We start from the raw sequence: 20,672 nt of genomic DNA, 5'->3' as shown, positions 1-20,672 counted from the left end.
CGCGAAGAAAAATAAACATACAGCAAAACTCAATCACAGGTTGGCTAAGCATAATAACTTCCGGCGTGTTATGCGTAGAGCTCCTGTGTGTATAGTTTTCGGAAAGGTGAATACCAAAAGGTTTTTGTTTTGAATCAAGCAGCAGTCGGCCGTCAGGCGACAATCAAATCCATATCTGGTTTTCTTGCCATTGCTCATCGCTATGCTTTGAGTTCACCTCAGCAGAAATTTTCGCTCGTGAGTCAAGCAAAGAAGAGTAAGTGGAGAGCAAGAGAGAAAAAAAAAATAAAACAATCAGACAAAACATATGTTTTACGGATCGCATCTTTCGTCATCCCGAGGCTCAGTAAGCACTCAAAGGAAGTAGTGGTCATCTCGCTGAAAGGAAGAACACTTCCCTTGCCTTCAGTGAATGTATTAGAGTAGAGTATGAGCAATGCTATCACGCGTGGGAGTTTTGTATCAGGTCTAACGCAAAGCGAAGGACGAACATATCGCGTGCGGGGTAAGCGGTTTCTCAAAATCCTTGAGTGGCTCCTGACGCCACGGAGTTTTACGAGTCCACAATCGACAAAACCGACAGTTCACTTAAAATGACAATCATTCGAACGAGTTTAACCGACTGAGTTACCTTAAAATAAATAAAGCCGGGAAACTATGCTAGTCTAGCTTGACGCCATGGAAGGAACGATGGTCGCAAAGAGGAAAAGCCTACGAATCGAGGACTCTCAGAGGCGCCAAATAAAATTGGTCGAACCGAAAGAAAACGTCACCGTCGCCGCCTGCACTCAAAAAGTCGTAATTTCCTTTTCAGCACCCGGGAAGGAAGTTCTTTCAAGGGCGTCAAAGGGCCACTGCGTTTCTGGACGACGAAATGCGCAGCTGAGCCTGCTTCTGAGGCCGCCCCACTTCTCAAGCGCGCATCAGTAGTACTGATTGTTTTTCCTTTATTTTTCCGCACTACTTTAGTGAAGTTACCGTCATAGCGTGACGCTCAAGGCATGCACACAGCTCGGCGCGTTTTATCGCACGCTGTAACGAATTCCAGTGACCCTCTCGTTTCCTTCTTAGCATTCAGAGCCACCAACTCGTATAAAGGCGCAGTCTGAGTCCCGCCATTTGAGCCGTAACTATTACGGAGGAAGGCGACGCGGTAAGGCGAAACGTTAAGGAAGCGGTTTATTGCAGCGTATGGAGACTTTGCTTGCGCAACCTTCATGGCTGGCTGGTAAAGATCTTTGCTTCTTTTTTCTTCGCGCTGGAACCTGGACATGACGCTCGGAACGCAGATTGCGGGAATCAGACGTCAAGGTCAATTCAGAGTGTCCCTGGCGTCCTCTGTCGTCCAGCGAAGGCAATGGTTTCATGTTGTCTTGATTTTAAAAAGCGTTCTAGAATGAACTGTGCGTAAAGAAGGGCTATTTTAAACTTTACGCTCTTGGCACTTCTTGGCGGAGATCGACAAAGAGCATACCGACTAGAGTTAAGTCCGTGTGCAACATGATACCACATTGGTGTAGAACTTGATACCAGCATGACATTGTAGAACGCGTGACGTACGTGGCACATTGAGAAGAATTTTGGGATTTAATATAGAGCGTTTGCAGTGGTTTTGCATCTCATTTCAGTTCCAATTTCGAATTGTTTAGTTGGCACACAAAGCTGGAGGGCTCAGCGAAGTATGTTGCTTAGAATACGTTTTTTGTAATATTTTGAGTATATGATATCTAGCAACATAGCATAGTGGGCGAGTTGGTATTGCATCTTTAAGGAACGAAACAGCGCAACTAAAACGAAGGACGAAGAAAAAGAGAGAGACACGAACACGCGCTGTTCGTGTGTTCGTGTGTTCGTGTTCGCGTGTTCGTGTCTCTCTTTTTCTTGGTCCTTCGTTTTAGTTGCGCTGTTTCGTTCCTTAATGATATCTAGGCAATAAAAGCACGAGAAAACAGCATTATTTTGGTATTATTGCTGTTAGTTCGTAGAATATCTTCATATATTTGACATTACAGAAAGAGAGAGAGAGAGAGACAGAGAGAGGTTAACCAGATTAAGGTTTCGGTTTGCTGAAGTGAAAAGGGATACAAAGGGGAAGGGTAAAAGCAGCTAAGTTAAAGACTGTCAAGCAAGGATCGAACGTACGGCATATACATAGCATTTCAAACAGCCACGACACCCCCAAGAAACGGAAGTTTCTGGCTAGTCTTCAGACACAACAATGACAGTGGTCACAATCCGAGAATCTTCATCTGTGTTAGCGGGCGCAGGTTAATAGGTCTAGTGTACAGCACAACGATTGCCTCTCGTCACTGAATGCAGAGCATTTACAGAGCACACGTTCTACCATATACACCACTGCAAAGGCTCTAAACCATACCGGTGAGAAAGGTCTATCGGTTTGTGATTTCAACTCCAATCCGCACAGCAGAGTTGCTTCACGTCGCGGTAGGCAGGGTGGAAGTCTGGGCTGCAGTTCAGGGCCCAGGGAATGTAGACCGGATTACTAAAGTTCGCCTAAATTCCATGAGGCATGCTTGCGCGATCGCTCACGTAAGCGTTCGAATCCTACATCCGGTGACGTTTGAATTGATTGGCAGGGCGAATGCAGTTAATGTGCATGCGTATTTATTACCGCATGAATAAGATGAACGAGTAGAGACGTTCCGTAATTTTTTAGCGCTCTTGGAACAGGTCTTTGAGAATTATCGAGGGCACAAGGTGGTGGAATTCCATCCACCACTATGGTGGAAGCTACGACTATCTGAGTAACCAGATTGACATGGCCATTAGCTCTCTCGGAAGGCCCTTGTACTGCCCGCAAGCGACTTCGGGACTGTTTTTCGGAAGCCTGCCGTTTTCATTTGCCAGGGAGATGATGAAGATGCAAGATACAGCGGGCCTCCGAGTGAACGGGAACGGAGAGATCGTGCAAACGGGTCGCTGGTCCTGGCTATCGGACAGCGCCTCGGCTGCCTGCAAGTCGAAGGCCGGATGTCTTGGTGCAGAGCCCGTCGACTTGTCCGACATCGCTGCCTTAGAGGTCGTCTACAAGGCGCTGTCAAGGGGTCTGCGTAACACCACCTCGCTTCTGGAGATGCGCCGCGATATCGACGAATAGAAAACGTTCTTCATGGCCTTATGTTTTCACAGCTGCTCTGTGAACGAGAGTCGCTCGCCCGCCGTTAACTGCAACGCCCTTCTGCGGCACTCGCGCCAGTTTTCAGAAGTGTTTCACTGCAAGACAGGTTCCCCTATTAAACCATTTAGGAAGTGCTCGTATTTTTAAGTACCCATTTCTTACGACGTTCACTCACTCCGTTTTTTTTTTTTTTTGAGCAGAGGAGGATATTTTTTGAATTTGGTATCAAGATCAGCTCGCGGCATAGCTATAAGAACATTGCATAGTTTTCTTTAGCTTAAGCATCATTATTCTGCGTACATACGCCAGTGTACTTTTCTATATGTCGCTGCTTAGTCAGCTTTGCGCACTAACAACAAACCCTTGTTCTCATGCTAACCATCCATCTTTTCTTGGCTTGTAACATGACGCTCAGCTCTTCAATTTTGTATTCTTGTTTTACAGTAATAAGGAAAATTGCTTGCACGTTGCTTTTGTGTTACTTGTTTAAAAGTTTGTTCCAGGTTTTCACTTGAGCCGGAAAATAAACTTTATCTCTCGTATGACACAGGTGTCTTCTCACGTATTGGAAGATTTTCGTAGCACCGAGATTGCATTTTACTCAGTCGCATAATTTATTACGCAATTATACGGTTATTAATGTCGTCTTTGGATCTTAAAGACAACTCCGTTTAACTTTAGTTCTTTGTGATAAATAGTTCTATGGCTTTTTCCTAAGTCGCATGCCATGGTGGACGCCAAGCATCCCTCTCTTACTGCTTGCTCGAGAACAGAACTCACGGGAAGGCAGGCGAAGAACTCGTGCAGCACGATGTCAAATCGAATGCCAAACTGCAAGGGGCGCTAGCTGCACTGACAATTGTGAGAGTGCTGCACCGTCAGTTAGTGCAGAAAGTGCAGTCAAATCGAGGAGACCTGTTCTGGCGATGTGGTTCTTTAATCGCACGGATAATATGAAACTGTCGTAACTAAACCCGGCTAATGAAAAGTTAACTTAACGTTGAATGAAATGACTGTAAATGACGCCGGTCTCGTTGAGATTAGAGCTTGCGACGGCCGAGGAATACAACAAAGGTAAATAGTGCTGAATAGGATATAAAAAATTCATCCCCAGTTTGACGTTCATAACCGAAACACAACAAGCCTAAGGAGTGAAAATTAACGTGATATATCAAAATGTAGTAATGATTACCGGGAGAGGAATGGAAATAAATTCGACATCAAAATGGTATTTCACGGTGAAGGGACACTTAAGCAATCAAGTTCTTTAAGCGTCTCCGGTAACACTTATCATAATGACGAATTTACTGGCAGGCCTCGAAGATAGCTTCAACGCTAATGTCATTCTGTATTCATCTTGCTGTAGAACTGCACGATGCTATCTGGGTGGCGTTTCTCTATGTAGATTTCAATTACGAACAAGAACTTCCTCCATATGCGTTACGTGGAGCCCGTTAGTGTAGTGCTTTCGTAATTGTTATGAGGGACATGTCGCTGCCAAGCTATCTAATTGAATCGCCAGGCGACGCGGCTTGCGAGGCAATACCGCTTCCTTCTTTCTCTAATGTCGTTTAAATGAACGAGCATTCCCCGTGCGAGAGAAAGGTATTAAAACCGCGCGGTAATAAGCGGCATAAATTATACTGATTTAGTTTATTTGCTATTGGTTGAATGGCCTTGCTTGGCTACACTTTCTCGCGTGAACCTATGCACAGAAAAGAACACAACAGCTTCAAAAGAGGTTTAATGGGTGCAGGTCAGAGGAACTTGAGCTAATTATTTAAATGAGCGACGCGAATGAGTAGAATTTTTGTTAACAGCCGAAAGTGTAAAGTTTTGGAGGATTCAATTAGGAATATTTCAGAGACCTTCAGAATAAACTTCTGAAACGAACGTTTGAACCAGCTGACTACTGAGTACAGTAAGATCACAGTGTACTGATGTCACGGCGAGCAGTTGAGCAGGGCGGAACTCTTACTTCTTCCACTTAAAGGGAACGCCGCAACCTAACTTGAGCCGCGCATCCGCGGAAGGGCTAATAACCTTAAAGAAATGACAGAGGATAAAGAAGAGTGAAACAAATGCAGTGAAGATGGCTGAACCATGTGAAACTCATAAGCGCTAGAGATGACGGCAATGAGCTTGGCAATCAGACCAACTGAAACGAAAACGCCTCTGTGAAGGAAAAGTTTTTGATAAAATTTCTAAACCGTGTTGATAAACTTATATGTTTCGTTACTAGCAATGACTTTCTCAAGATTTTAGGAGAAAGAAAGTAAACAAACAAGAAATAGAGCTAGAGGCGGAACAACACAGCTGAAATGACACACGCGTGGCACAGAGCTTTTCCGTGCTGATGTTTGTGATGAGCCGCTTTTGCCCTGGATTTTCCCTCTGTACCAACATGAGCCCTCGAAGCGACTCACAAAACAGCCTGTGAACTTGAATACGCAATGTTTGATCCGGTTTCTTACTGGAACTGCTTCGCTGTCCTTACTTTTCACGCAACGTGTACATTAATATATTATCACATATCATAGATAATTAATATGCTTTAAAAGCACTTCTTTGTTATTGCCGCCCAGCTGCTTGTGCTGTCCAATGAGTTTCAGTGTTTGATATATGCGTCAAATGCCACAAGAAGAAAGAAGATGGCCAGCTCAAATCACGTTCTGTCTCATGCCAGCACAGAAGAAGAAGACGGTTAAGGCGTTAAGGTCGCCGTTCCATCGCCTCCAGAGACCAGCCAGCGAGTGTGACGGCGTCCTCTACGACAGCATGGGACGTTCAAGTAAGCGTTAACAGTTTCTAGAATTCATCATCGCTTATCGAACCGTTAACGCCTGCTTTTGGTTGTGTGGGCGTACGTTGCGACAAGATCTACTCAGCCTGCCATCGTAGGACTATTCAGAGCTTCAGAATAACACGCAGCCCATCGATATGCTTTGAGTGGCCTACTGCAGAGATTTTTGCGAAAACTGTGATTATGTTTTAACTTAAGCAAGTGTTAAAAATATTGGATAGGAAATTAGTTTCGGACATCACTGGCGAGTTTTATACGTGCGTGTCAGAGCGTAACGTCGGACCTAATACAGTTCTTAGTTGACATGCGTCTGATATTTTTCTTGGCACAGATAAACTTAGCCAGCAGTAGACACAGATGACATCAGTTGTTTGTGACCTTGATATGCCGTTTTGTGACAACCGACACCAACAAAATAAGTGGCTCTTGCCTGCCTAAGTTTTTAATTGTTTTCTGGCGTATTTTATAACTGGGACCAAATGAACCACAGGAAACATATCTTCTGAGAATTTTAAAATATATTATAGGTCAAATATGCAGTGAGAAATGAGTGGTGACGGCCCGAGGCAGGCGGAGTAGAGAGAGCTGACAATCTCTGGCTGAAATTATGACAAAAGAGAGAATTCTAAAACGACATAAGAGCATCAATTGGTTACCCGTGACAAGCACAAGATAGATATATGCATTCTCAAGAAGACATACACCAACAAGTCTAAGACAATCCAAGTATATTTAAACTTAAACTGACACGCAACAAATTGCGCGCACAATCTTGCGCGTTTGGATACTCGGAGAGGGATTTTTCTTGTAGAAAAAAAAAGAGGAACAACAATATATTCGTTCCAATTAGTTTTCAAAGTGAAGCCCATTCCGTGTAATCAGCAATGCTTGCTTATAGCTGTCGTGTCGCTGCTGAAGGCAGAAATCTATTGTCTGTGGTGGACACGAGATTCACTTTTAACCTAGCTAACACAATTTGCTGTTTTACAATAGCACAGCACACGGGCCTCTAGAATTTCGCCTTCATCGAAATTCGGCCGCCGCGGCCGGTAGTGAACCCGCGTCTTTCGCGTCGGCAGCCGAGTGCCGTAACGACTGAGCCATCACGGCTGCATAATACCTTAGACACTGTCTTCACAATTCCATACGAACTCAATATATCGGCGTCCCTTATGGCCCATGTGTCGCTTCGGAACGTTGAAACCCACATTTTACAATTTGCATTTACAATAGTTGCGTATTAACGCGACAGCGTTAAGGCTCCCGTTCTGTGTAAAATCCGGCGTCGTCGGCGGTCTCATCGTCGTCTTCATAATTATGGTTACATCCTAAAGAAAAGTTATTTGCCGTTAACAAAGCTTGTGTCGAAAAGCGAAGTGACAGCTCACGGACCTAAGTTCCAGTTTACTTCCTAGGACACTGTCATCTGTATTGTAAGTAGGTGAGCCTTGAAATTAATGCCGAAACGGGTCACCGACGTGCCCTGAGGAGGGCTCTGGAAAAGGCTCCCCGTGAACTTCAGTACACGTTGCTGGCGGGAGTCAGACTGGCTCCTCTCCTTAAATAGCGGGGAGGTGGGTTATTTCCCTTCCTCTCTCCCATTTATTCCCCACGCAGCTATGTGCCGCTGAGAAGGCGCTCGCGAATTTCGTCACGTTCGCTGCTTTGGGGAATCGTCACGGACACTTGAAACAAGCCTGCGTTGCTCTTCAAAACTGGGAACGCTTTGTGTCCTTTTTGTAGGTGCGGCTACGCCTCGGAAGCCAGGTTCTCCAGCGTGCCCTGCGTTGGTGACCACCTGGCTGGTATGCGCATGCGTACCGGGGCCTGCTCTCGGCAGCGACCTATACCACAGGGTTGCCCTCCACCATCTTATGGGGGACATCATACCGGTGGCCGGATGTGAGTGGCGTATGCTTTGATACGCTCTAGAATGATTAATGCAAGGATTGTGTCGTTACAGTGATATGATTATTTATGCAATGGATTCGGAAATGAGTCATTCATGCTTCACCTGTACTAAGCGCGTAAAGATCAAGCTTGAATTATTCCAAAGCTCTGTATAGCATTACGAAAGGGGACGCTGGCAGCGCGCAGCTGTGATGCTTAAAGTCACGATGCTCTGTGAGCTGTTGTATTTGCCACAAGATATTAATGCGATAGCATTAGAACCCTCATTTGAAGAAAAGGCATCGGCGGAAGCAGTTCGCTGATTGGCTGGTGGGAAGTGATGTCACCAGACTGGATCATTTCCATTGGCAGGAGGAGGGAAGTGACGTCACTTCCGGTAAAGGCATCAACAGCTGCTGGTGCTATTGCATTGCCAACACGTAATGGAATCGGATGTCCCTGTGTATCTTTGCTGATACTGTGGGCACTGTTCGCAGGGCGCGAGTACTGCGATGGCGGTAGATGGGCCCACAAGTCACCGTACTGCGGAAACGTGACGAATGTGGACCCCAATTTTTCAGAAAGTAAGTAAACATTTATGTCATGGTTTTTTTTTCTTGTAAGGTATGCGAGGCGTACATAACATCACTGATGATACTCGTCTCTAAAAGTCTTGTGGCATCACCATTCCAGTACGTGCGATTGGTGAGAAAAGTGTGGATTCTACGATTCGTTATCATTTCCTGCCAGAAAAAAACGAACAGAAAATGAACGGTTAGTTTTATTTCTTTACTGAGATTAAGTACAATCCCAGTAAACCTTCATAGCCAACCTAATTGCTAATTCATTCCAGAAAAACGAATTTATCATGAATCAACTCATAATAAGTAAAGAAAAAATATGCGGACAGCTGTGTTCTAAGCACATCATGAACTCCATACAACTGCTTAGAGGCCGAATCAGCAAGAAATAAACACTTCATTAGTGTGCCGGCAAAAGTGCACGTTAAAGAACCCCAGGTGGTCGAAATTTCCGGAGCCCTCCACTACGGCGTCTCTCATAGCCTTAGTCGCTTTGGGACGTTAAACCCCATAAACCAACCAACCAAAGGTTATTTTTCAAGCATTAATAAGAATTAAGTTTTTTTTCTTACTAGATTTCTCTGAACGGATGATCTTCTCAGTATATCTTTTAAACTCGATGCAGGAGCAGAATATATTTTGCTGTTGATTGCGAACTAAATCTTATGTTTCCTATTATATTCACCTGCACATAGAAGGCGGAATTCCAAAGTAGCTTATTCCGAGATAAGTTCAGATTCAGGATGCCTATACGGCGAAAAAACTTCGTACGGAAGCGCTAAACATATTTACGAGCCACTGACTTGACTACAGCGCATGCTTACGCATAACGAGTGCGTGATTAATCCCCAAGCAGCACGTGTAATCGGCCCAATATTGCAAACGGATGGTTCCACTCTGGGACTTTGTGGCACCAACTTTTCCCGATACGTTTCCAATATTGTGCCGATTGATTGTGCTGCATGGACCACGTTTTAAGGTGGCAACCGAATGAGCGGAGCGAGTAGGAGTGCGCGTGGCGGCAAAAAAAAAAAAAAAGAAAAGCCATGCCGCGTTGTTCCCCGCAGACCAGGATGCGTGGCCGCACTTCGAGAAGGCGTGCGGGAACCCCGGCCAGTCGCCCGTCAACATCAACTTCCTGCAGACGAGCTTCAAGAGCTTCGCCCCCATCTCGTTCCTCGGCTACAACGTGCCGTTCCGCTTCAAGGTCGAGAACGGGGGACACGCGCGTAAGTAGATGAGCCCCTGCACTCGTGAACTTATGGAACGTGCGTGTGTCGCTTGATACATTCTTTACAACGAAATGGAGAGACTTATATTGCCAGTAAAACATTGGTGCTAATAAATAAATTTGATAGCCATCAAAGAAATGTGGACCTGATAAAAATTGAAAATAAAAAACAAACAAAAACTTTGAGATCACGGCGGCGACCCGCTTTGGAGCAATGCGAAAGTAAAACATCCACGTACTATATCGACGTCCTTGGCTGTTCTGACGTCCATGCACTACATCCACGTCCATGACTGTTTTGACGCCGAAGAGTATTTATTCGCCTTTTTGCGCGCTTAATTAGCTAACTGCACCTCATCAACCGAAATTTTCCCACGCACCATTTTATCTCACACTATCTGTCACAATAGCACTTTCACACTTTCATCTTACGAGAACGACGTAATCGTGCGGACAAAATTTGCGGAGGTGTTTTGCTGACGCGGCCGAGCCCTATAATGCTTTCGCATTAAAAAAAGGCAATATATATAAATGATGCACAGCGTCCACACTAATTCTGTTGTGTACAGCTTTTTTTCAAAAGTAGGGAGTCCGAGCGGTTCTCTTGCTAACTGCACTGTGGCGTCTTTGTAGAGTCCGTGGAGGTCCCCACATTCGGAGGGGTAAGCACTAGAGTTGGCATCATTTGAAAGCATTTGAAACACTGGAGATGCAGAACGAGCCATACAGCATGGCCCGGAAACAAACCCCATGGGCTCTGAACTTTTGACGAAGGCTGCACACTGCGAAGAACACAATAAAATATACATTGCACATCCAGTATGTGAACAGTCCGTTACCTTGCTCCTGTCACTGAATATTACAGATGTCAGATACGCAGGAAGCCTTTACGATCAAGTTAGATCGCGTAATAACCGTCGTTATGCCCAACTACCGCGAAATTGAGCCAAGCGTCGCTATAAAAGTCTCGGCAGATTTATTTTATATATACACTGCGCACTAATTACACTGGCCCGGCATAAGACCCATTCTCTCAAAGCACGGCGCATCTGAATGAGGGAGCTTACGCCGTGAAAGAAATTCGGCATTTTGCAACTGCCGTAGGTACCTGCGTCTAAAATAGTGGGCTGGCATTTTTAAGCGCAAAACGACCAACAAGAATGTTGTAAAATCAATCACGAGAAGCTTCACCCGACTGCGGAGGAACGGCGATAAATTACAACGTCTTGGAAACGTCCTCTGCACACTGCATATCACATTCCTCGCATTGGAAGCAAAACAAGCAGTGTAGAATAGATTGGGTTTTCAACAATGTGTTAAAGAAGATGCCGGTGTACGGAAATAGGGGTGTACTTCTGATTACTCTGTGTGAATTAAAACTTTGTGCGGAATGCGACACCTTGGCATTCAGGGTTACCACCCCAGCCGACCAGTAGACACTCGAATCTGGACCCCGTGGGCTCCAGTGCCGGGCTTTGTTGGCGTTCATAGCCGACACTAGCCTGCACATGTACCTACAACCATCTTATGCCGGAGGGCATATTTTTTCAAGGAATGAATAAATAAAAAAAACTTACACCACCATCACCACAAAGTTCACAGTGTCTATATAAATGTGCAAAGTTCAAATCAAGCACGAAAAGGTAACTACACTCTAAACACAAAGGAGGGAAAAGAGAGCAAGGTGTCCTCTAGAACGGACACTCCCTTTTATAAAATGAGGTGTGCTAGTGAAGCGCCTTCTCCCTTTTCACTCCCATGTAGCCGTCTTCGTGTTTGGAGTATAGCTCGCCGGTGCACGACGTGACCATGCAGCAGTTGTGACTAGTGCACAGCTGTCGCCTGCTGCGTTCTGACGCAGTGTACATCACGCCCGAGGACGCCCACCTCGAGTCGTACGGAGGCCCGCTGCCGGCGCGCTACAAGCTGTCCAAGGGAGTCTTCCGCTTCGGAAACGAGACCAGCGAGAAGGGATCGGAGCACACACTCGACGGGCGTGACTTCGCTGCCGAGGTGACACTATACGCAGCGCAATTATTAACGCGTCGAAACACGAAGATGAATTTGGCACAGTTGGTCGTACAAATAGTGGTAGAAATATGACTGACAGCTACGGTCGGGTGTAAGTTAGGCTACCAGCTATTTTCCGGCACTACCTTGGGAGAAACAATCCGTCAGAAAATTACTTTGTCAAGTATTGTTGTTAAGAAAAATACTTCTATTGTATTTTCCCAGTCAGACCTGCAACTTATAGCATACCAAAAGCTGCATGTATAAAATGCGAACGATTTATTTTCCAGGTAAGCTCTCGAAAAAACACATTCATTGAAAAACTGTATGGCATCTCCGAGGTTCAGCTGAGGATAGTGAGAAGGTGCTATAGTGGTCAGTTGGTGTTCCTATGCAGTAACTAAGGACCCTCGTATTTCCTGCTTCACTGGATTCTTGTGCCATGGGTTGATTTCTCAAAGATCGCGTAAAGCCCCGATTTTTGCCCGAAAGTTCGCATTCAACGAAATGCAGTTCCGCAATGCAAGAAAGTCAGGAAAACGCCCGTTCAAAGGCGGATGTCTTGCACTAGCTCTAATGTACGGTTTGCAGTAATTGTTGTTTATTTTCTTCCTCTTTTAGTGTTCGTTATTCTAGGTCTGACCTATTTTGGGAATAGGTTCGGATAGCTTTTTTCAAGAGATAGAAGCCGTAAAACTGCGATTGGCCATTAGTCTTAGTGGCATCATTTTATTATGTGCTACCGACGCTAACGAAGCCCTGTTCTGAGGCAGCTGTGTGTTTAAAATGACCACTGCTGTATGAAATGAATGTTTCTGCAGTGTACATCGCCAGACACGACTAGCTGAAATGGTAAGTACTGGATTTGGGAATAGTATATGTTGTCGACGACATAAATATAATTAGAAAAACGTAACGTTCGATTTCTAGATTTCTAAAAAGGTAGTTCCTTGGTGTGCTCTTCCATTTCTGGATGGTTCACAAAAATATTGAGCAAAAAACTAATGTCCTACACAAAAATGAACGCTAATAGTCATTTTTGCGTGAGAAAATAGTCGGAAAACCCGGATTACGGATGACGATTAGGAATTTTTCTTAAATAAATCAGTGAAAAAAATTGAACTGAAAATTTCTCACGTATTTCTAACCTCCCGAATTCCAAAAAGAAAATAAAATCGCATAACAAAGGGCCTTAGTTGTCACTCGATGTGGTGCGCTCCACAATGCTCTTGAATTCGTGAGCTGTTTCAAGAAGTGCTACCGCTTTTCCGTGTACTAGAGAGATGCCCTTCTTTCGCCACTTCCTGGTGTTGTTTGAAAACGTTAAGTCGAACGTTCTTTCCCGCCGTCTCTGCGCAGCTCCAGCTCCTGATGTCCTGCGAGAAGCCAACGCCCACTGACTGCCTCCGACGCGACAAAGGCTTGGCTATGTTCGTCATCCTCTTCGAGGTAGGCCGGCCTGGCTTCTAATTTCGTTCATTTCTTTTTATTTTAATACCTTAAAGACCCGATTTTTATTTTAATACCTTAAAGACCCGGTGAGGGATATTACATAAGGGGTGGGTACAAACAGCATCAGGAACAAGTATTTAACTGAGCGAAAGATGATTGGTGACAATTTCGGCGAAATTTGATGAGCACGTGATGGATTCGATGTTTTTGGGTAGGTCGCTCCAGTCTGCAGCAGCCCCCCCCCCCCCCCCCCCCACACACACACACACACCAAAAAAGAAAAAGAAAAATGAAGCGGCAGAAGTAACAGCTTGGGAAAGTGGTCAGGAGATGTGCAAGTGACAACGACTGCGGTGAGATATGCGGACTGGCGGGACAAGGTAGGAGAAGAGTCTGTGTTGCGATAAGGAAATAGCTAACTCACTGGCACGCGTCGGGGTTAAGGCGCCGCCCTTTCCTTCTCCCTGCATCTGGATATAAGTGCACTGGGGTCTGTTTGCACGGGCAGTCGTTGACCAGCGGGACGCTCGATCTGACGGCCGGATGACAATATACAACCCGAGTTTGGTTACTATTCGGCAGCGGTGTCATATTCGACTTCCAAGACACAAAAGTAGAGTGGGAAGCTAAGTGAACTATGGAGAAATTAATGAAATAAGCAGAGGCTGGCAATACGGCGACGAACTAAGAGGGGTAATAAGCCGAATTCTGCTTTCAATGCTGACACACTGATGACGTAAGAATAGGGAGGATGAATGAGTCTGGTCGCTCCGTTTTGAATTGATTCTAGTGCATACCACGTGCATTTGTATTTCCAGCCATCGTGGCACCGTAAACGAAGTCATGCACTGCGTCTCGACCCATCGGCTTCTTTGATTTAATGCACGCTAATGAGAACAACCTCTCCACTGAATTTCTCGGGGATATTTGACAGTGTGAAACAACAAACCGAAGGAAAGAGCGAGTTCATGGAGGACGCAGCGGAGTGCTTCACTGGGTACATAAAAGGTTTAAATGGTAGCAGCCAGGCCAAGTGTTTCCGCCCTTAATCGGGACCCTGCATTTTTCTTCCCTATGCATGTGCGTTTCAGTGGGACTGCAGCGACCTGCAAACTCGGACAGTGACAGTTTTATGCGCGGCAGTAGTTAGTTAAATGATTGTGCGATGCGGTGCAGAAACTGGGCGAACGGCACTGTACGAAAACAGTGTTTCTGCTGCGATAAGTAGTCAACTACTACTTCTCTAGACACCCGTTTGTAGAAATAGTATATTGTTTATCCCTTCCTGTGCATTTTCACTCATGGAACTTCAGTGAAGGCACAGTTTGCTCATTGCTGTCTTTAGCCTCAGTGACTCCCCCCTTTTTTCACGCGGGTGCTCTAGACATTCGTGTGAGGTTATCCCATTGGTGTTACTATGTAGCGGAATCGAAGAATGGCTTAGCACATTACGACATAGTATTGTCTCCAAGGCAAACTGAAGCAAACGCACTCGAAAACTTCAAACTGAAGGGGGGCCATTTAGGTATCAGTTTCTAGACGGCTTGAAGTGGCCTCCGGAGCTGAAAGCTGTGGTCTGCATGCAGCCTTATTGATTCTATGCGGCAATTCTTAGCGAGATTGAGTAATGTGGCTGGCTTCAAAACGTCGCTGGTCATATCCACCATTTTACGAGGAGTGGGCAGGGGAGGGAGAAATAGTCTCAAACACGCGCGCTGCGCGACACCCCACTGTTGCCGTCCTCCCCTGGGCTGATAATCCGGCGCGTGTAGCAACGTCCGCCTGCTTAGCCACCGGTCAAGCGCGTGTTTGCGTCTGTACAACAAAAGCAGCAAGGTTGTACAGAACGCCAACGTCCTCTAGGCATCAATGATTTATTGCCGGTTGCGGCAATACTCGACGAAAGTAGAAAAAAAAACGCCGCCAGTATGTGGTACACACACCATGTAATGGAAAGGTCTCAGCGCGTCTGCGATTTCTATTTCTTCACCGCTTTCCCGGCGGCCCCGAGTTGCATTGGCAGTGGACGTAGTTGAACAAAAAATATTCGCGCCAACAACAAGCTCACGTATCAGCGCACTTTGTGAATGAAATGCATACAGAAACAAACCCACTGCCTGCGCTTAATATGGGGCGCGGAACGAAGCGCAGCGCCTGGCTTGCAAAACTATACTCTGTGCATAATTTAAAGAGATGAAGCTTTTGGACGGCCTTGGCAAAACTGTTCTAATTCAGCAGCACTCGATGTGAGGACTTCACAAATTTGGCTGCAACTTTGTTTCGCCATCCCACATCTTCGCCAATATCGGGAGCGTGTGGGCATCGTCAACTGAAAAAAAGAAAAACGTGCCGTTAGTACAAAAATACTAATTTAATTTGCACAACAAGGCATGAATGGAATGGCCGACACGGAGTTTTAACCAACTGCAAAGTGAGCAAAAATGCAGCCACGGCAACGTAAGAAAAAACACGGTATGCGCAGATCGGTAAACTCTTGTTCGACTGAAATCAAATCGAATGGATTGTAAAAAAGTTCACTATGCATAACCGTGCCAGATGTGCAACAAACGCAACGACTTGAGCAATGCCCCTACCCGAATGAGATTGGAATTCTCAACACAGGTGCGGCGATTCGGCCTGTCGGTAAGCGGTAATAGCGTTTCATTAGCGTTCAACCTATCAGACCGTGTAATTACACATTTTTCGGGATTTCTGTACCAGTGAATACTGGTGGGAGCGGAGTAAGCGAGAATGCGAATTGCTTTCAGTGAACTATCTTGTATCGCTCGTAGTACGAACAGCCATACGCAACCGGCAGGAGGGGCCGAATTTCATTTGCATCGCACGTTTCTCCGCAAACAAACATTGCAATGCTCAGACCTGGATTCGTTTCGGTCATGTGCTCGCTGTTGTTTCCAAAGTGTTGAATTTGTGAACGGGGTACTCTGTCCCAAGCTCTGCATAGAAATTATCACACTCGCCATGGCCAAGCAGGCAGCGAGAGCGCAGATGAGAAACTGTGCTCCACGGAAAACAAGATATTCGATTGCTCTTCGCGATCTTATGTTTCAACAGATTTTGCTTTCATTTTTCTAACATGCAACACCATGCCATGTTTGCCCTACACTCAACCGGCGACAAAAATTTCACGCGTCAACTTCGAGCATAGCACTCACCGGTGCTGATCGCTCGCTTCGTCGTAGAATGGTCGTCTGCTCCCGGTTGGTTGTTGCAAGTGCTAATAGCATAGCACGCACGTGAATGAACACGAGGCGAACCCCCACGCACAATTTTTAGGCCTGGCAGGAATAAAACGGGTGGATATGACACTTCCAGAGATTACACGCCGCTTCGTCGGCAGCCCACGGGCTGCAAATTACAAAGCCACCTAGACTAGACAAGGCCTGTTCGCTCCTCCTCTCCACAGGGGCCTACGTCACACTAGTTGCCCGACCCGCCCGACCGGTCCGACCGCGAACGACGGTGAGAGTTCGGTGAAACACAGCACAGGCTCATAGAAACGCAGGCCTGTGGTTAGGTTAGGCAGCGAACGTGCTGACATTTCTCTTTTCCGGCTTCTAGGTTTTCGAGCTGCAGTGCGTCATACCGTATTCTCCTGGCTTGTGCACGTTGAAATCATGATGTGGTGCTAAAGAAAAGCACATTTGTAATCGCTGCAACATGGGCCGTTGCTGTGTGCCGGGGTGCCGCGGAAATTATGTTGGTGGCCCAAAAGTTAGAGTGTTTGGTTTTTCCTAAGATGAAGCTCACAGAAAAGCTTGGATGAGAGCAGTTCCTCGCAAGGATTTTACGCCAACCGTACATTCCAAGGTAGAAAGTAAAAACCTTCTGTAACTTTAAAAGTTGTTGAAGAATAGTTTCGGGAGAACCGGATGTAAATAATTAAGCTTTCTCATGCAGGTATGCGAGCTCCATTTCCATAAGCAAGACTTCATCACCAAGCTCTCACATGATGATAAACAAACAGGAAGAACCATAGAGCTCAACCGCGATCGTGTTCAACTTCAAAAGGGTGCAGTGCCTTCCGTGTTCCCCAATTGCCCATCATATCTTCCTTCTACACCTTCATGAGGGCACGTCGGGAAAATGTAAATTTTTGTAAATTGAAGGATGACGCCATTCAGAACAGCAGTCAGAAGAAGGCAGTTGCCAGGAAACTAAAAAAAAATTAAAGAATTGAAATATTTTAATGCAGAGCACTCTGACCAATAAAATGTCCATAAAGTATTCATGTTTTCTGTTTTGCATGACTTCATTCATTTTGTTTATTTTAATGTCTAACACGCCATCCGCTTTCGAACATAACAAAAAAAACGTACATTTATTTAAAAAGCAACCGAATGCATGAGATGTAGCAGGTACTGCATGTCATGCATTCTGCTTCATTCTACTGCTTTTCTGTCTAGGAAAAAAATATTTTGAAGTTAATATGAACTAAATACGATGAACTGAAGAGCAGGAACTATAGCTATGCAATGCTCTGTCACAAGTATTATCATGCAGCTATAGAAACGAAGCACTTAGCTCCAATACGAAGTATATTGTAAGGGCCACGAAAGATAGCATAAATTATAAATTAATAAGGAAGATATTTAGCAAAATTATGCTCGCGGTTAAAAAGCTGTTGTTTAGTCGCTAATCCATATTTATTGACTCACTTCTAAAGCCATTGTACCTCGGATAGTAAAAAAGTGCGCTTAAAACTGCCGGCGAACCCCCGCAGTCCCGAGCGGAGGTCGGACAACTAGCGTGACGTCACGGAGCAAGCGGAGAGGCCTTGAGTAGTCTAGGTGGCTTTGCAAATTATCAGCCCACGATGACGTCAGCGGTAGGCGGCGCTCAAGGAAAACAAACATGGCGGCGCCCCAGTATCGAAACTAAAATCGTGTATATGCATGGGATGAAGTCGTCCAGGAACATTGTTTTTTACCCGAATGCAGAAACGGGAAGAGCCCAACCCGCTCTTGGATGTACTCGTCAATGCCACGGAACACATGACGTCCCGGGGCAACTCGACCGAGACCAAGATTCCCATGGCCTACCTTCTCCCGAACACGACGCTGAGCTACTACATCTACCTGGGCTCGCTCACCTTTCCTCCATGCACTAACAAGGCGCTCGTTGTGGTCTTCAGCAACGCGGTTTTCATCGGCGAGCAGCAGGTAAGCAGCTTCCCTGCTAGGTCTTGCTTGGGTAGTGAGCTTGAACAAGTTCTCACTGCAGTCTTTGAACATCGATGGCGAGGATTAGTCGTACTTCGTCTGTATGGCGACTTAGCAAGATCCTTATTTTTACCTGTATTTTTGTTTGCTTTTTTTGGCATGAGTTATTTTCCTTGGCGAAGACCCTTCACAGAGGTCACTTACGTCCTGTGATTTGTAAAACTATCAAAGCAAAGACATGGCAGTGAGAAGAATTTTCTAATTCAAGATGGGAAGCTGGACAAGTTGGTTGGTGCTGGTTCGTGCTAAATGATGCAGGGAAAGTGTACACCCGCAGTATTAAGTTGATGGGACTAAATGTTATTAAAAATAATTTCATCGATGTCGTTGCACGCTTCGTGGCATACATGCATGCATCCTAATTCTCACGTTGTGGATTGCGTAGTGCGCTAATCAATCTCATCTATTAAGACCTGTTTGCAAAGGAACAGATTTTTAAAATATAATTTGCGCTCAAAAACATATTCGCGAGTTCACGTAGGGCATAATAAGAAGGGAGCGCATGGTGAGCCCTGCACGAGCATGCATTTGTGTAGTACTTATGAACACGGTCGATCTTGAACCGCGTATTTGTGCTGGCCTGAAGAGCAGATGTTTCTATTAAACAAGGGTTGATCAACGTCAATTCATTTGCGTCGACCGTCGTTAATTATTGTCCACGGGGTGTGCTTGCAGCTAACGAAGTTGCGGAACAACCTGTACTACTACTTCGGCACCTGCAAGAATAGGGTCGCCGGAAACCTGCGCAAGCAGCAAAGCCTGGGCAACCGGGTCGTCTACAGATCCTTCAAGTTCACCGGAGCTGCAATTACCACAAGCGCCAGAGTGGAGACATTGCTGGGGGCGCTGGTTGCGGCTGCGAAGTATTTATTATCCACCCACAACATCTAGGTGGATACTTTAATGAGGGACAAAATTGCTTTTCGCAACGTATGAGATCATATCCTGCGAAACCTTTTAAGTAGGCTTCATTATACTGTAGTAAAATATATTTAATACCAGCAGAAATGTTCTCCTGGAGCCGCCATAATATGTACGGCAAACAAGATTTTTTACGTGAAAAGAAAGCTATGTTTGCCTATACGTCGAACCAAATATGCTACAAGCCGCCGCGGTGGCTCAGTGGCTATGGTGCTCGGCTGCTGGCCCGAAAGACGCGGGTTCGATCCCGGCCGCGGCGGTTGAATTTCTTTGGAGGAGAAATTCGAGGCCCGTGTACTGTGCGATGTCAGTGCACGTTAAAGAACCCCAGGTGGTCGAAATTTCCGGAGCCCTCCCCTACGGCGTCTCTCATAGCCTTAGTCGCTTTGGGACGTTAAACCCCATAAACCAAACCAAACCAAATATGCTACAAAAGCTTTTTCTTTTATTAGTATTTTTAAATTGAATGACGCGTTTCTTACGGAGCACACGCATCAGGCGAAGAGTTTTCCATGACACCTTCCTACCTCTGTAACCTAAGGAGTAGGCTGAGAGGTAATATCGAAACGAGCTACGTGACCGCAGCTATTAGGGAGCATACTTTCCGTGTTGTGTAGTCAGACGCTTTAAATGTGGAGCGTGGTGTCTCAAATGCAAGACTGAACACTGAACACTTGAGTGCTCCACCGTTTTGAACTAGTATTCTTTACTGTTTCCGCTAATTGTAAGGTGAAGTGAATTTTCTGTGCGGAGATCATAACGCATACAACATAAAAAAGCAAACTTCTAATTGCTACGTGCATTTCATAAATAATTTTATGAGCTAAGGTTATAAGAGCATGTGGCAATGCTTTGTATATTAAGAGGATGTATTATCTGTTACTCCAAGCCATACTTTATTCTGAGTTTTGTTGCCGAATGTTTTGTTTATTTTTCGTTATGACGTGCGAACGCGTTCAAGGCACACTCACATTATACAGTCTTGTTTTCTACACGTATCGCGATAAGCACCAGTGGACAATAATGTGCGATGATGCTTTGTAAGTTCGCGCAGCATGTTGAACGGTCCATTGCTATGACTTACACGATTGCCAAAACTGAACGTGCTGCTATCGTGACGCAAGTTCGCCAAATAAACAGTATCCGTTCCGAGCTCTTTGTATTCCCTATAGCTGCCATCCCCTCACCACGGGGCAGTACAGCTCTATCTGATTTCCTCAATTCAATTATTTGGTCCTGTTCTATAGGAAACATTGGTTTTTACGCATAATCTTTGCATGCACTTGAAGAGAATGTGCTTGCATGCGGTGTACTCGTAATCGCAGCGGTCGGGAATATGTTTGCCCAGCTACGACCAGGGCGTTTTATGTGGACAGTTACGTCCTCAAACTAAACATATGTC

General features: G+C 45.5%; 1 protein-coding gene across 1 annotated transcript; it reads left to right on the top strand.

The window, feature by feature from the left end:
* Positions 1 to 2,872: 2,872 nt before the first annotated feature.
* On the top strand, positions 2,873 to 19,240 carry LOC149364417 (carbonic anhydrase 1-like). Its single transcript, XM_089568690.1, has 8 exons — positions 2,873 to 3,065; positions 7,686 to 7,844; positions 8,330 to 8,416; positions 9,481 to 9,642; positions 11,506 to 11,657; positions 13,014 to 13,103; positions 18,068 to 18,289; positions 19,025 to 19,240. Exons 1-8 carry the CDS (start codon positions 2,873 to 2,875, stop codon positions 19,238 to 19,240), a joined length of 1,281 nt encoding a protein of 426 aa, XP_089424816.1.
* The last annotated feature ends 1,432 nt before the right edge of the window (positions 19,241 to 20,672 follow it).

This window comes from Amblyomma mixtum, chromosome 2 (genome assembly GCF_055824585.1).
Source record: "Amblyomma mixtum isolate Tamu chromosome 2, ASM5582458v1, whole genome shotgun sequence".
NCBI lineage: Eukaryota > Metazoa > Arthropoda > Arachnida > Ixodida > Ixodidae > Amblyomma > Amblyomma mixtum.
The sequence above is the reverse complement of the archived record's forward strand: the minus strand, read 5'-3'. Positions and strand labels throughout refer to the sequence as shown.

Excerpts from the sequence above, each read along its gene's own strand:
- LOC149364417 (XM_089568690.1), top strand. The coding sequence starts at position 2,873 with ATGATGAAGATGCAAGATACAGCGGGCCTCCGAGTGAACGGGAACGGA. Across the intron at positions 9,643-11,505 it reads CGAGAACGGGGGACACGCGC|TGTACATCACGCCCGAGGAC; the intron begins GTAAGTAGATGA and ends GTTCTGACGCAG. Across the intron at positions 11,658-13,013 it reads GGCGTGACTTCGCTGCCGAG|CTCCAGCTCCTGATGTCCTG; the intron begins GTGACACTATAC and ends GTCTCTGCGCAG.